The sequence below is a fragment of the Varroa jacobsoni genome, unplaced genomic scaffold, assembly GCF_002532875.2.
Source record: "Varroa jacobsoni isolate VJ856 unplaced genomic scaffold, vjacob_1.0 scaffold_998, whole genome shotgun sequence".
NCBI lineage: Eukaryota > Metazoa > Arthropoda > Arachnida > Mesostigmata > Varroidae > Varroa > Varroa jacobsoni.
In genome coordinates, this window is record NW_019213900.1 from 564,906 (window position 1) to 579,937 (window position 15,032).

General features: G+C 40.7%; 2 protein-coding genes across 4 annotated transcripts in view; one reads left to right on the plus strand and one right to left on the minus strand.

Annotated features, from left to right (window-relative positions):
• Positions 1-4,841, minus strand: part of LOC111265708 (putative polypeptide N-acetylgalactosaminyltransferase 10) — a 43,469-nt gene extending 38,628 nt beyond the window's left edge. Inside the window, exon 1 of the mRNA XM_022842605.2 lies at positions 4,530-4,841. The gene's annotated coding sequence lies outside the window, so the exon portion shown is untranslated. The remainder of the gene's footprint in view (positions 1-4,529) is intronic.
• Positions 4,842-8,642: 3,801 nt separating this feature from the next.
• ArfGAP1 (ADP-ribosylation factor GTPase-activating protein 1) lies at positions 8,643-14,782 on the plus strand. 3 transcript variants are annotated; one of them, XM_022842543.2, is made up of 7 exons: positions 8,643-8,901; positions 9,020-9,189; positions 10,182-10,330; positions 10,680-10,835; positions 12,091-12,305; positions 13,065-13,327; positions 13,612-14,782. In XM_022842543.2, the coding sequence occupies exons 3-7, from the start codon at positions 10,182-10,184 to the stop codon at positions 14,035-14,037; spliced, it is 1,209 nt and encodes a 402-aa protein (XP_022698278.1). In that variant the 5' UTR covers positions 8,643-8,901; positions 9,020-9,189; the 3' UTR covers positions 14,038-14,782. The 3 variants fall into 3 exon arrangements, with proteins under 3 accessions (XP_022698278.1, XP_022698280.1, XP_022698279.1); XM_022842545.2 differs by having other exon boundaries at positions 9,020-9,094; XM_022842544.2 differs by lacking the exon at positions 9,020-9,189.
• Positions 14,783-15,032: the final 250 nt, after the last annotated feature.

Sequence of the window (15,032 nt, forward strand, 5' to 3'; positions counted from 1 at the left end):
TTATCATTGCTTCAGTATGCCACCTCCATAGGATCATACTTCATTAGCTACATTTGCGAGCTATCACATCGACGTAAACGTCAGTTAACGATACATCGCTTCGAGATTATAGAGACAAAATTCTGCAATAGAACTTAGATAAACGTGGTATAAGTCGTTGAGTAGACGTTTAAATATGCCACGGTGCCTGGCTGCCCAGTGAAATGAATATGTATACCTACATTGATGTATCAAAGCCATATCAAAACCATACATACGTCTGCCCAAGTTGTAAACGTCGGCGCATTATCCCTCTAGGTTACCAACCAACTGTGTGTCGACCTTTAATAACAAAACCTTACAGGTTTTGCTCAGCAAAAAAAAAGCACACTGCAAGATATAAGCAAAATAAACTGTAAGTAATAGTGCACGCAGCTCTTGGCAGTAGTCTATTTCCTTCTATACAATGCATATTGTCGTTTTCCTGATGCGCCTCAAAACGCTTTATTATAATCATTTGAAACTAGTAGGTCTCCTCTTTCTTTTCGTAAACGTTCTATCCGACTCATTCTTCCGTCGTCATGACAGCACCGATAGTGGTGACCAACAACAAAAACGCTTCGTTGTCATCGTCTACGGTAATGAGCAAGAGGTGACCTTTGTGCGGTTTCAACGCACGACCAATCGATTTCTTTTCCGCCGCTCAGCTTCGTCCTATTTCTACCACGTCGTCGTTTGCGAAGAACGCTATTAGGAATCAACAGCCACCACCATCAACAACAATGACGTCACCACTATCGGGAACTATTGCACACCAACATCACGAAATGGCTAGAACATCTGCTCCAAAACAGCCCCAGCGTCCAACAACAACCATCCTAACGCCGATACAGTTCTGACAACAACAATCATAACAACTCCAGCCGGAGCAACAAAAGCCCCCGGAACTTCTGCTTTGTTTTCCTTGCCCTACTCTGTTCCCGATACATTTCTATCGACAGCCGTAGTTGTGGTTTGCTGTCGCCTTCACTGCGTGCCGTCTGCTTTGCCTGCGCAGAAAAATAGTGCTGCCTTCATTTGCTTCTCGCCCTTTATTTTCGCTAGAACGATGACTGACCAGCAAATAGTTGTCAATTCACTGCTAGAAACAACGACAGCGACAGTCGAAGCCTGCACGCTTGCTGATCATGTCTTTTTCGAAAGCCAGTGACAGGCCTGGTGGGACCGAAGTGAGTTGATCCTTTTTTCTAGCGTCTCGGGGATGTCGACTCCGTTAGACCGTCACACGTCTATCGAGGTTTTCAGGGTTGTCGCTTCCTGGTGCCTGTTACCACTCGCAGTCCGATCACAGCTCAGCTGCTGGCTGACAATGGAGCAGAAGGAGAAAATCGGTTGGGTGTGCAAGCAGCACGGATCTACAGGCCCGCTGTCGCGGTCGGAATACCCTATACGAAACGCCGTAATCGGGACCACAGGCAGGCTCCGCAGGCAGGCTCCGCTGCCAATTTTGTTGCCGAGCTCTACAAAAGCCAACGTTATCAATGCCTGTACATTACATTGGGTCCGAGACAATGACAAAAACCCACATACAGATACACATACATCCATATATATACGCGCTGTCAACATATACAAAAGTCTTAGCGGTGATCGCTCTTCTATGGGTGTACGCCTGTTCCACAGGATGGCACAATGGTACCAGAATCTGTCTTGCTAACTGTAACTAATGTTTAATAATAATACTATATTATTTGTATTGTTATCGTTCTTATTGCTGAACAATATTGTCAACATTCACACCGTAACACTCGTCCAAATGTCGTTTTACGTATTCTTACTACAGCGGTTTCAAATAGCCTATAATAGGACGACATTCAAAACTTCCGAGGTCATGACCATAACGGTTGTAATAACGAGCGATGACGACGACAACTAGCTGCTCAAGAACGAGGCATAAGAAAACAGAAAGAAGAAGGCAACTTATTGATCAGCTAATAAAAAAGCAGTAAGATAAACAGTAAGAAACGTACAAAAAGCAGGCCTATTTGTCACAACGAAAAAGCTGCGAGGTAACAATTGCGTTGTAGCACAAATTGAATATCACTACAAGTCTACTGCACATTGCTAAGCATTCGAAAATGTCCTTCCGTTAAAAGTTCGTCGCTGATTAACATGCACGAAAAGGATGTATCAGCCAATATTACCGATCTATTGGCAACTTACTACCCTTCGTTTGCTACCTTGTAAATTCGCACCGCAAAATTCGGACCGGTAAGGATAGCACCAAATATTAATGTAGACGATCCTCTGCTGAGCATATCTAAGATACACTTTTTCTCATTATAAATTAGGTCGATGGGACGGCCAAGCCTTGAAAGCAACTAAGTGTCACTGCTTTAATTCCGTTACAACTTGTGTTAGTAAACAAGGCAATTCCTGATATCCTAGTTTGAAAAAAACAGCATTTCTAATTTTTACGCATATGACTTACGACCAGTCCGAGGTTTTTAGATTGCAGTCCTATCACGCGCCAACCTCACAACGTCGTAATGTGAGAGAGAGACTCTAGAAGAGAACCGATTGGTAATATTGCGAAAAATTCAGTTAAAGAGAACAGCGAGAAAGCAGTAGTATTTCCTGACTTCAGGCTCTTCCAGAAAGTTAGATTCGATGTGTTCATTACATCATGAACCGGTGTCATCGTTTCGGCTCTTCTAGCGATTGATCGCTGATTAAGTTAAATCACAGAAACACTATTGTCAGATTTCATCAGGCATACCCGCAGTTTTAATTTGCGCAAAGCTCATTGTTGCGCGAAGTTAGACAGCCCAGCTTGATTCAACTTGAGCCCGTGATAGATTAGAGGGTGACACAGGGATATGTCGTGATCCAGGTTCGAATCCGGGCATAGACACACTTCTTTCGCTGCAAGCCAGCCGTGTGACGAAACGCCTAACGGCGATACTGGACGTGAAGCTTCACCCGTAAAGGTTGATTCAACTTACTTTTTTGATGTATGAATGAAATCGAAGGTAAACAAAGAAATGCAGAAATAACGAAATGAGGGACTGAATGTTAAAAATGAGACAGCTGGTCACGCTTGGTTAAATACAAATTTATCCCATATCGTAAACGGAATATGCATTACCGAGCACGAACGACCGACAGAGGCGCTCAGCACCCAAACAAACGGCAAAACCGAATTAGTTTCTGTTTAGAGATCTCGTTTAACTGGGTGGTAATCACATCGGTAGAAACAGCATGAGATAAGTGTAGTTTGTAGCCAACAGGTGTATAGTGAGTGCGGCAGTACATGTTATCAAGAACTGCCCTGGTTACTAGACATGTCATTCACATTCTAAGACGTCCCACCTGGCAAAAATTTGGGCAAAGTACACAAACGTCACGTACCTACCCTTCCCAGGCACCGGTCTCTTCTCTTTCCCTCCTTTCTTCGGGAGCTATTCTTTCCATTTGACATTGTTCATCGCGGTCAGTTGGCAACGCAACGTTAACAAACGGCGCTGGTGCGGAGAAAACTTTAAATTGGCAAATCTTTCCGTCTTATTCTTTTTGCCAAATTAAAAATGCGAATTTAAGTGCGGCCTAACCGCTCCTGGCTCTCTCTCTCTCTCTCATTCCTTCACGCACTTCCGCTCGTTCACGTCGGCGTTCGTTTTCTCTCCTGCAGTAATCGACTAGCCTCCAGGAGAAACGTGTCAGATTTAACGCTGCGTGACCTTGAATTGGCAAACATAGCTTGCCAACCGAAAAACTTTTTCTCAGTCACCCTGTATTGCCTAGGGCGCTGACCTGAAGCATGTCACTAGCGCGCGTCTCCTTACAGCCCGCCTATAGTACCTACATGTTAAATAGCTGATTTTTAAATGACACCCCGGACGGACGATTCTGCTTAGGTTCCCCTCCATGGCTGTTCAGCACTAACAATGCAGGCCAATCCAGAAGCACAGCCTCCAACCAGAAACTCTCGTCTGATCTGCACAAAAGCTTCGACTGCGCCTAAAGACATCCGAAACAATTTCCGAAAGGGGGAAATATTTGCGACGAAGCATTACAGTAGACAACACACATCAAAATCCAGCATGCGACGGTGTACTCCTACGGTGCATACGCATTTATATATATAGATATATACCGGTATACAGGGTATACTTTTCCTCGATAATGCGCTTTCTTGCAGGGACTAACGCTTGTCTCAATCAAGCTTCCGCTACCGGTATAAGTTTAGCTGGTGGACGGATGGATGTTACTTTTCGTTCACGAGCTGTTTTTGTTATTTTCTCCTTGCGTTACAAATAATAAGCGATGTTCTTTCTGGTAGAATCACCTCTCTCGTCAAAGAACATCTGCTTCTATCACACTACAGACTTGATACTCTTGCACGGTGCCAATTGATGCGCTTCTAGCCATTGATTTCGCCACCAAGTACCTTCCGCGCTTTTGGCTTTCGACCTCTACTATAATGCTGACGCTAAGCTGACGATGGTTCATTCTATTTCAATTGCCCTGAACAAAAAGATCGCCCTTACCTGTTTCGAGCGTTCGATAATCATGCGTGGCGCTGTATGCAGGTAAGGTACCGATACAGCCACTGACAATAAACAGATGGAGACCGTTTTGCACTAATAATATCCGGTATAAGTGACTGACAGCTAGGGAAAACGAGACATCAAACAGAATGTACTTGATGTTAGTCACAACACATCACGAACAGTATCCGCAAACGGCGTCTATGTGTATTAGCCACCGTTGACTTGCTATATTTCTCTAGGCTGTTGTTTGCTAGCCACAGAATCTCATACTTATACATGAACGCACGTTGTTTCAACCGTAGAATTCACGACAGCATGAACTACACGCCGGGGCGGCCACTCATTGACTACTGCCGAACAGCCGACTGTTTCGGCTATTTCTTCGGACACAGCGGCGATCTGACAGCGCGGTCGATGGCGCACTCTAGCTAGCGAATGGCTGTCACGTGTGCCTGCTATGGCTGCATCCGACCAACTGGGACTCGCAGCGACTCCTAGCGGGTCAGCAGATAACCTGCCGGTGATGAGCACGTCTGTTCGAAGGACCGCTCCCGCTTCCAGCCGTCGAGCGCTAAAAGGCGCGGAGGCTGGTTATAGGGAGTTGAATTGTTGTTTTATCTCTTATTCTTCTGTCTTTTAGGTGTCTAAAAGTATTTAGTTACGACAACTTGACCAAACTTGATGTGATCGAAGAACACACGGTAATGCAGATTGTGGACAGGGTTAGATTTTAAGGCATGCCAATAAAACTGTAAAAAAATGTACAGCCGAGCTCCGAAACTGTCACTGAAAACCGTCAGATATAATATTAAATTTAAGGTGTTATTACCTATTGAATCCAATGTTATTATGGTTACAATCCCTATTTGTGATATATTCGAAATTAACCGTCAATAAGGCCGTAGGTATTCTTACCCATTATAAATGTGTTGACGCAAAGAAATCTTGACGTGTACACATCAAGCGCCTACTCGTTCTGACAATTCATTTTCCGCTTTTCGTCACTGCCTTGATAATAATAATAATAATGAAACTTTAATAAACAGAACGCCTGAGAACAAAGATACATCTTGCATTGAGCTAGAGAGAGCGGTAAATCGGTAAATGTGTATCGTACATTCGATATAACTGTAAAGAACTAGCTATATATACGCTTGGAACACTTGAGGAACTTTTTTAAGGCTGTCCTTGTTCATGTTATTGCTTCGTTAGCCTAAGAACCCTGTTTTCACGGATGCTGTGTTTTTCTTCATGGAAATGGAAACAAATAAGCAAACCGAATGCTGTTTAAAAACATGCGCTACTTACCCAACAAGTTAGTACTGTAAACCTATTTAAAAAAAAAAAAGTAAAAAACAAAGAAGTTTATAATACTTTCACTAATTCAAGCTTTGATTAAGGTCCTGTGAGTGTTTGGTGTTTTCAACCAAAATACGCTAGTTGCTTTTAGAGACTTTCTGTGTTTTGTTTTTAAAATAAAAAAATATTCTAAAATTTTATCATATTTAAAATTAGTTTCACCCGCGAAATATTGTAGTGAGATATGACAAATAGCACTAAAAATTGTGGAGGTCAGGGATTGAGAAATCTTTTTAAATGGTCCTCGTCCATTAGTTTGATTAGCATTATGATCGAATATCTCGAGTTTATTAATACATGTCACATATACTGCGACCTTTTATGATATGCTTTCAGTTGATTGCAGGTGATAGTTCAAAGCGCAATGTAGTTACGGATGCGATGGTTGTCCGAAATAGGTATTGGTACCGCCATTTTCAGCAGCTTCTGCGAATTATTGTTCTAATTACTATTACTGCCGCGCTAGAAATGGTTGCTTATAACGAAGCCAACAATGGGGCTCATTTATCGTATAGCTATATCTGTTGCGCAAAAATCAAATTTCGTAAATGAATTCATCTGAAAATTAACAAACTAATTTAAAACATTCATATCGAGAGCACGTTCGGGTTCAAAAGGCCGCTTAAGGTGGCTTCGGAAATTTGCAAAGATAAATTTCCTCTTAAAGGGCTCATCACGCTCCAATCATCCTTCAGGAGAAAAACGGTTAGAGCATTAGCCGAGATCGATTATTACTACATAACAATCATAAAACCTATTTACTAAATGGGATTTACTTGAAAATTTGTAATAGTAAAATCTGTCGCTCTTTTTACCGCTTAACATGACCATCCGTCTTGTAGAATTATGCCTATAACCCAAGCCAAAATAACGCACCTAAAACATTCCGAAATGAAATGCACAGATTGCTCGTGTTCATATAGAAATTCCGCACAGGGTTTTGAACGCGTAAACCTTGTCAAGGGCCAGCAGAAATTAAAGGATTAGGAACGATCATCAGCCTGGGGGGAGTCCCCATTACAGTTCTGTTTTAGTCTCTCCATTTTACCAACGGCATTAGAATAAATAACTTGGTATCTGCAAATTATGTAGCATTTATGTGTTGTTAGGAAGGCAAGAGAAATTACGAGTACGCAAGCGAATAATTACAGGTGAGGCCTAAGTAATGAGCATCTGTTTTTTGCTAATATGGATTTTATTGCAAAAACATTCGATTTTTATCCTATCCCATCCCCGTGTTAATTGATTTAGACTTACTTAATTAGTGAGAGATAACATATTTCTCACTATCAAAACTGAAAAAAATTACACAAGTACCTAAATTGGATAAGCTATAAAACAGCGAACAAAGATCACACGTCTTGGACATCATGATGAGGCTTTAGGTATCCTATGAAGGTTGCACCTGTAATATACTTCAGGAGCCTGGTCCATACCAAATTGGCAAAATCCATTTGTTGGTTTCAAGCCCATGCTTGATTCATGTGATTCTTAGCCTTATATAGGAGGCAAGTTTATAAATGAATGGAACCTCTGCCCTTTGCCTAAGACTAGATGCTATCTATATGACAAAACCGTTGCTAGTAAATAGGTTACGTTAGGGAATCGCAATGCCTTTGTCACAACTAATATAATCGAACTCACTAAGTTAAAATAATTGTTCCCATTATCACCATCCATATTACTACTACTATCATTTGATACGTACCGTTGAGTGCCAAATCTCTGAAGAATAGCCCAGTAACTACACTATACAAGTCGTCATCGTGTACGCTTATTTCTAGTCTTAGCAGTAAAGTGTAGCTGGAGATACACAATATAACAACAACACAGATAACAAGACAGATTGACAACGTTTAAAGTCTCACCTAAACTTACCTTTTAATTTTCCTTGAAAGTTTCCGTGCTCATATTCGAAATTAGAACATCTTGTATCATACATCGACTGCCGTTTGCATTTCATTAGAAAAGATTTGCAGACCATTTGGCGAAATCAGCAAGTTCAATTGCACTTCGAAGATTTCTAAATGCGTTTAGTAGTCTTCAAAGTGATCTTCTTCTCATTTGTTAATTTCTTTCTATGGTTTAAAAATGGCTTATTCTATGGAGAGCAATAATATAACTATAATGATAACAATGTTATTAGTGATAATAAAGTGGTGCGATTTTAATAGTTAATGAAGTACTTTCATGTCACAAAATATCACAAACACACACGCTTTTCATTTCGTATAGGAGTTCTGGACAAGATAAACAGAACCACAGATGCAGGTGCCTTGTTTTAGCTTTCTACAACTGATTATTATAAATTGTATATTATATACAACTTACAGATGCTGTTGTAGATTCCCTTTGATTACAGCATATAATCGTGGGATTATTTCGGTTATCAGGAACAAACGCGCCTGCTTTTTAAGTCTCCAGCTGTCCTTCTCTATTGTCAATTGTATATGAGCGGGTAGCTGTGTGCGCAAACACTATAGAAGACAACTGGCCATATCAACCATTTCCCGCCTTCGGCTGATAAGCAGAGTTGGACTGATATTACCACGATAGTTGGTGAGCGTGCAAGTTCTTAGAACTAGCTCATGCATTATGTCGTCTGTATGAACCATGTATATTTCATCCTTAACTGTACTCGATTGTATCAACGTTAAATTTTTTATGTTACAATTTTTGAAGTATGTCATGTATTATAAAATGGAATTTGTTGTTGCAGCATGTCATCGCAGGTCGAGCCGTGGTCCGTCGTTATTGGATCGTTAGAAATGGTTGTTCTGTCCGTTGCTGGCTTGCTGCTAAGGGAGGGTTAGAAAAGGAGTTGTTGGATTCGCAACTTGCTCCTGTCTGCAGTCTTGTTCGATTTAGCGAAGTCCACAAGTCCACCCCCACAGAGTCCCGTTAGATGTCAGATTTTAAGCTGGCAAATATTTTGCCATAAGTACGCCAGTAATTAGTTTGTCGGCCTTCTCTACCAGCTGGATTCGGCAAACGTTCCCGCACGTCTCAGGTAAAACCAAAGATTTCCAGTGCTTCTGTAGCCACGTAGTTGAAATCCGTATGTTACGGGAAAGAGTGAAAGGCGATTATGAAAGCGGCTAACGTATGCTTGTTTGTTTGATGCAAAGTTTGTTTTTTCAGTCGGTTTAAACAGCAGTGCGTTTAAGTACAATTTCTACGGAGGATAGCTTTACGGGGTCTGAGTATGTAACATGTCCTCCCGATAGAAATGATGTCTAACAGAACATGATTCATCTGGATATCCGCTAAGATCTGCAAGTGTAATAAGACGAATTAGGTAAAAAAAAAAAGAAGGCTTGGGCCGTTCGGTACTTGCTGTTAGTTTTTTTTTGTTTGTGCTTCGCAAGAACTTGAGGTGCTCTTCTTAGCTTATGAAACAAAATTATTTTCACAGCAGGACTCCTGAGAATCCACATGTTATCTCAATGCACTTAAATACCCGTCTTTATTTGCAATTTACAATTAAATGCATCATCGGCTACAAGTGAATATCATCGTTTCGTACTCAATCAGGACGTTCAGCCGTGCTAGAAAGGTGCAACAAGACTTGCGAATATGATTTTGTTACTAATTGGAGTAATGGCCTGACGTTGGTTTTTGGCTATCGAACATAGTGTGTGAGGCTGCGACCTTCATAATATACAATTGGGTGCTTGATTTTTGTTGCGTAAAAACGGACAGAGATACTACAGATGCGCGTTAAAAGGTGTTGCAGAGAGCCTACCTAAAAATGATGCTTGGTCCTTGCTAATAGCTGCCGCATCGACATGAACCAGTACTACCGCAACATGTGTAAAACCTATGCAAATTATGCTCATGAACGTTCATATAAAATACCGGCTATAATTTAGCACAAGTGCTGGTAGCCCGCGTTGTTTCCGTGCGCTTTGGCTAATTTTTGCATACGGCTTCAAACATTCTTCTAGGCCAGTTCATCTTTGAAATGTACTTTATATTCCAAGACCGTACTCATGATAGATTCATCGATTGCGTTCTTTTTTTAGCTAATGTAAAAGAGGTTTGTTATTTGTCAAGTACGTTTGGGCAAAAAAATCACAAAATGTTGTACTTGGAAAGAAACGTTGTCGAACGCTATCTACGATTTCTTCAATTGTACGAATTAAATAATATCATTCAATATGTAAGGCCTTAACGGTAGCAATATTAAGGTTAAAGAAGTAATTTTTAAAATGTCAATAGCCACGAGTTCAAACATGGAAGTTTACCTTTTTCCATAATTTTCCTAATGTCATTCTTTTTTGTACGCAGATGGCGTCCCCTCGCACGCGGCATTGTTTGATGAAACTTCAGCCACAATTTGGAAATAATAAATGCTTTGAATGTGGAGCTCATAATCCCCAATGGGCTTCCGTTTCCTACGGAGTATGGATCTGCCTCGAATGCTCTGGACAGCACAGGTAAAAAAAATATCAGCATACGTAACGCTATCACTAGGGGGCTTTATGTATATATATAGGTAGCATGCTTTTTTTTTTATTTATTTAAGCAAAACGTTCGAGCTTCAAAAATGTTGTTATAAAATAGCATTCTCGACAATTATTTAAAGATAAACATGCATCATTAGCACCAAAATGAGCTCGAATGAAATCTGTACTGAATTATCATTGTGCGTTGAATATCGAGAAGAGTCGAACTTAAGGTAAAAAGGGACGGGCCTACTACAATATTATTATAACTAAAAATATTCTTAATCAGTGTGTTATTATGTAATAATAGAAGACCTATTTGTTACTAATTCTCCTTTAGGGGTTTGGGAGTACATTTAAGTTTCGTGCGCTCAATCACAATGGACAAATGGAAAGATCAGGAGTTGGAGAAGATGCAGGTTGGTGGTAATTCCAGGGCAAAAGAGTTTTTGGAGGAACAAGATGATTGGAGCTGGGATATGGACCTGCGTGACAGGTAACCTAATTCATGGCTAAATATTTTCAATTGTTTGCCTAGTAACCAATGAATTGTCAAAGAAGGGAGTCGAATAGTTCGGATCAACATTGAGGAAATATTTTTGTATAACCAGTGGAAAAATGAAGATTTATTACTGTGGTTTGTCGTAATACTATGTAAACTGAAGGTTTTGTTTTTGTTTCCGTAGTAAGCCATTAAAGTCTGATAATGTTTCATCGAGCGATAACCTAAACAAGAAAAAACTCAAAATGAATGCACTGATGGGTAAGCATCGCCAAACGCCCGATTTTTGTTTAACAAAAGCTGACTGCTGGCCAGATTTGTCTTATGACTACGCTCGCCTATTCACAGGACAAATTTCAGAGAATTTAAATGTCTATAATGTATTTTGTTAAGGCTTCGAAGTGAATGACTCTCGGTCTTGTTTTATGTTTTGTTGGTCAACGAACCTGGACAAGCGAAGGACGTGCACCTTGTTTCGTGTTACAACGAAATCGAATACACATAAGTGGTGCCAATGCTGCAGAAGACTTGTGTGGACCGGGATTATAAGCTAATGCCCATTGTACAAGTGGTGCCTAGGGCTTCATAATGAGAGAGGCTTAAAAACAGCTCTTTTTTAAGCTTTCGGTCAAAAAGTGCGAAACAGTGCGAAACAAACATGCGAACAGGTAATGCAAGAAGATCATTCTCAAAGACCTCAAAAAACAATAAAGCAGCTTACACACGAGATGTTGGATTACTTCGAATTTACTTGAGAGCGAGGAAGTTAAGAGCAAGAGTCGTCCCAAAGGAGCCGCATTTCGAGTATAAACAAATTGTCGTCAACCCTCTCAGAACTTAACAGCCGGGCTTATCCCGAAGTGTAACTGCAAATGACCAAACGTGGGGTATAAATAGGATGATAAAACAAGCACAGTCGTCTGAATGCTTCCTCAAAGACAAATCCAGGCGAGATAGGAGCAAGGTCCAAGGCAAAAAATACACTTTTTCTCACCGTTTTTTTTCATCATTAGGAAGTTGTGCATTATAAATTCACTCTGAGTCGCTCGATTGAGGCTTAAGTGACCAGCCAAATTCCAGATACTTTTTCTGGCCCAGTTTCGCCCAAGATTTCAGTTTTCAGTTGGACCAACTAACCGAAAGCCAGATGTAATATTAAAATTACTATCAATTATTACTACTATTATTAAATAAGTGTTATGAGATTAAGTGTTAAAATGTGTTAATAACCTATTTTTCCTCAATCTAGATACAATACGAAAGCGGCCGCCCTGCTCCGTGACAAGATCGCAACAGAAGCTCGCGGGGAGGAGTGGAGTTTGGAAACGTCGCCTGCAAGGAACTACCAGAGTTATGCCATTCTTCGTAAGCCACAGTCAAGCGGAAAGGCTAGCAAAGCACCTTTCGGAAGCGGAATAAGATCTGGTGGACAAGCTAGTGGCGACTGGATTTCAAATGGAGGAGGTGAGGCTGGTGAGGGATCGAGGAAGGCCGGATAATGTCATAGTAATGATAAATGCTGCAACTGCGGCATCCTCAACAGGCCAACTCCCTATTAGGTGTGTGGGCGGATCTAACAACAGGAACATATGCCTAAAATACACGGAGTGGCTGGTAATATTTACCGTTTACCAAGACCAAGCTGAATGAACAGTAATTATTTAATTGGGTGATTTGATTTTTCGAGTAATTTTAGACGCCTCAAACGACTATGAGACAAACTTCATAACGCCTCATCCGTGCTGCGTACCTCGCCTCTCGATACGTTATTGTAGGTTCCTTTGTGACCATCCTATCAATGAATGGGTATTATCGTGCCCATAAATGCTACGGTTATCTTTTTTCTGGGTCTTTACCAGCACTGTGCAACATACTTCTTGAAAAATAGGCTTATCAATCCCCCAAGGATACCCTAAAGGTCTATGGTATTAAGTTGTAAATTGTTTAGCAAAAATCTTATCGAACCGCTGGCTCGAACTGAAGTCCCTATATAGAACTAAGCTTTATATATATATAAAGCTATGTAGCGCGGCATAATTTGCATAATTAGAATGCATTTTTTTATTATTCGTATTACCCAATATGACGGATGCGATGGCTAAGCTAGAATTTCTTGAACCCTATAATGTTCTTATCGTGATCAAACACACGTTATCTTCTATCACTTGTTATTAAACCATAAAAGTATATCTGTTTGGTCTGCGATGCATGTTTTAACTCCAGCGTATCAGTCAATATCATCCGACGAAGTTTCTCGGCAAAAGGATTCGTTCTTTTCATGGGTACAAGCGGAAAACGCGTCTCGACCTGGCAATTTACCACCTTCGCAGGGGGGACGTTATTCTGGCTTTGGTAACCAGGTATACTCCCCTCCAAGCGTTAGCTCTGCGCAAACGCCGGCCGAACAAGCTACCGAGATGCTTGGCTCGGTCTGGTCTTCGTTCAGCTCGCTTGCCATTAAGGTCGGAGGAGCTGCTGCCAATAAGGTATAACTTGTCATTTATCTAGTACAAGGTATCACTCCAGGTAAATGAGTGAATGAGTTTGTGCATTATTTACGCAAAAATGTTGTTAATCGTAATACACTGAACGTTCAGTGATGTACCAATTCATAATATGTTTTCAAAACAGAAGAGAGTCATATATATATATATATAATACTACATTATATTGTTAAATCATCTCTGCTGTTACTTAACTTCAATTATTCGTGTTCTCTTCTCTGAGTACTGTTTTTTTTCTGCTTTTTGGTTCGACTTTTGACGCACAGGTGATGGAGGCTTCGGAAGTGGTGCAACAACGCGTCAAAGAGGCCAGTCTTGTTGATTCATTGAGCAATCAAGTCTCTCGAGTGGCTGACGTTACTAGGCGATCGGTACACGATATCACGTCAGCTCTCGCACAAAAGGCTGGCTTCGAACAGATTGCTGGCAATGATGATCCCCGTGGCTTCAGAGACGATTCGGCGATTGGCGACAGTCATGCTCTCTGGGACAGGGAGGCTATTATGCCAAAAAGTAAGAGTGCAACAGCAGGTTGGGGAAGCTCGTCATACCAGAACGACTCGACGTCTAACAGCAATGACAGCAGCGCGCAGCCAAAAGGTCGCCGAAAGCCTGTGGAGAAGGTCCAAGAGGAGGACGGAGACTGGGGTGACTGGGGTAACAATGACTGGGGAGGAAGTGACAAAAACTAGAGTAGCGAAAAAATAAAAATACAGCAGCAAAAGTAAAAGAAGGATGTCCAGTGGACTATCGATGTGTACTGCAGAGAAGAGGATGACGAAGTAGTAGTAATGCAAGCTTTTTGTTTAGACACAAAGCGACTAAATTGTCTACCGAGATTAAGCTGTTTTAATGGACCTCCATGATTGTTGGGCTAATGGGAATGATATTCCCATGAGAACAAATGAGAAAGAGAGTCAAATGTTGAACTTCCTAACAAAGGCATGGTCAGCCGCATGCCTCTCCATGCGTTTCTTAGTTCGATTGGACTGTAATGAAAAACGGAAAGAAGAGATGCCATCGGAGATAGCCACGCACCTTTATGGTAAGCTAGCGTATATTTTGACATACGAAAAGTAGAGCAAGATGATGGATGAGGGAAGAAAATCAACATAAAGTAAAAGCGTAGAAAGTCACTGAAGACGGCGGCTTTAAATGTGACCATAGTTTATATATAACAATTTGGTGGCGGCCACTTGAGAGTTGATAGTTGACGATGACGAATCTGGAAGCAGCAATGTCCAAAAAGTGTTATGTATGAATAGATAAGGTGGAATAACAAATACAATTAGGAAATCAAGGCAACTGAGCGGCACCGATAGACCTATATTATGGATTTCGATTATAGAAATGTGACCACGTCCTATCCGTGTGTCAGAGATATGTAACCTATTTTCGTAGATAAAATAAACCTAGCTAAGAAGCACTGAAGCCTCACTAACTGTACCATGAATAAATCTCGCTCCAGTTACCGTAAGAATAATTAGCACATTTAAATGAACTTCTCGAGTCCAATCTCTATGATAGTTAACAACAAATATAGTTCTTAGGTTCCTATTAAGATGTAATTCTTTGCCCGTTGCCCGAACGAGATTTTATTTTCATCATATAATATTGCCCATAAGACAAATGATATATATACATATATATATATATATAAATTTTTTCCAATGTTTTTTTATAATAA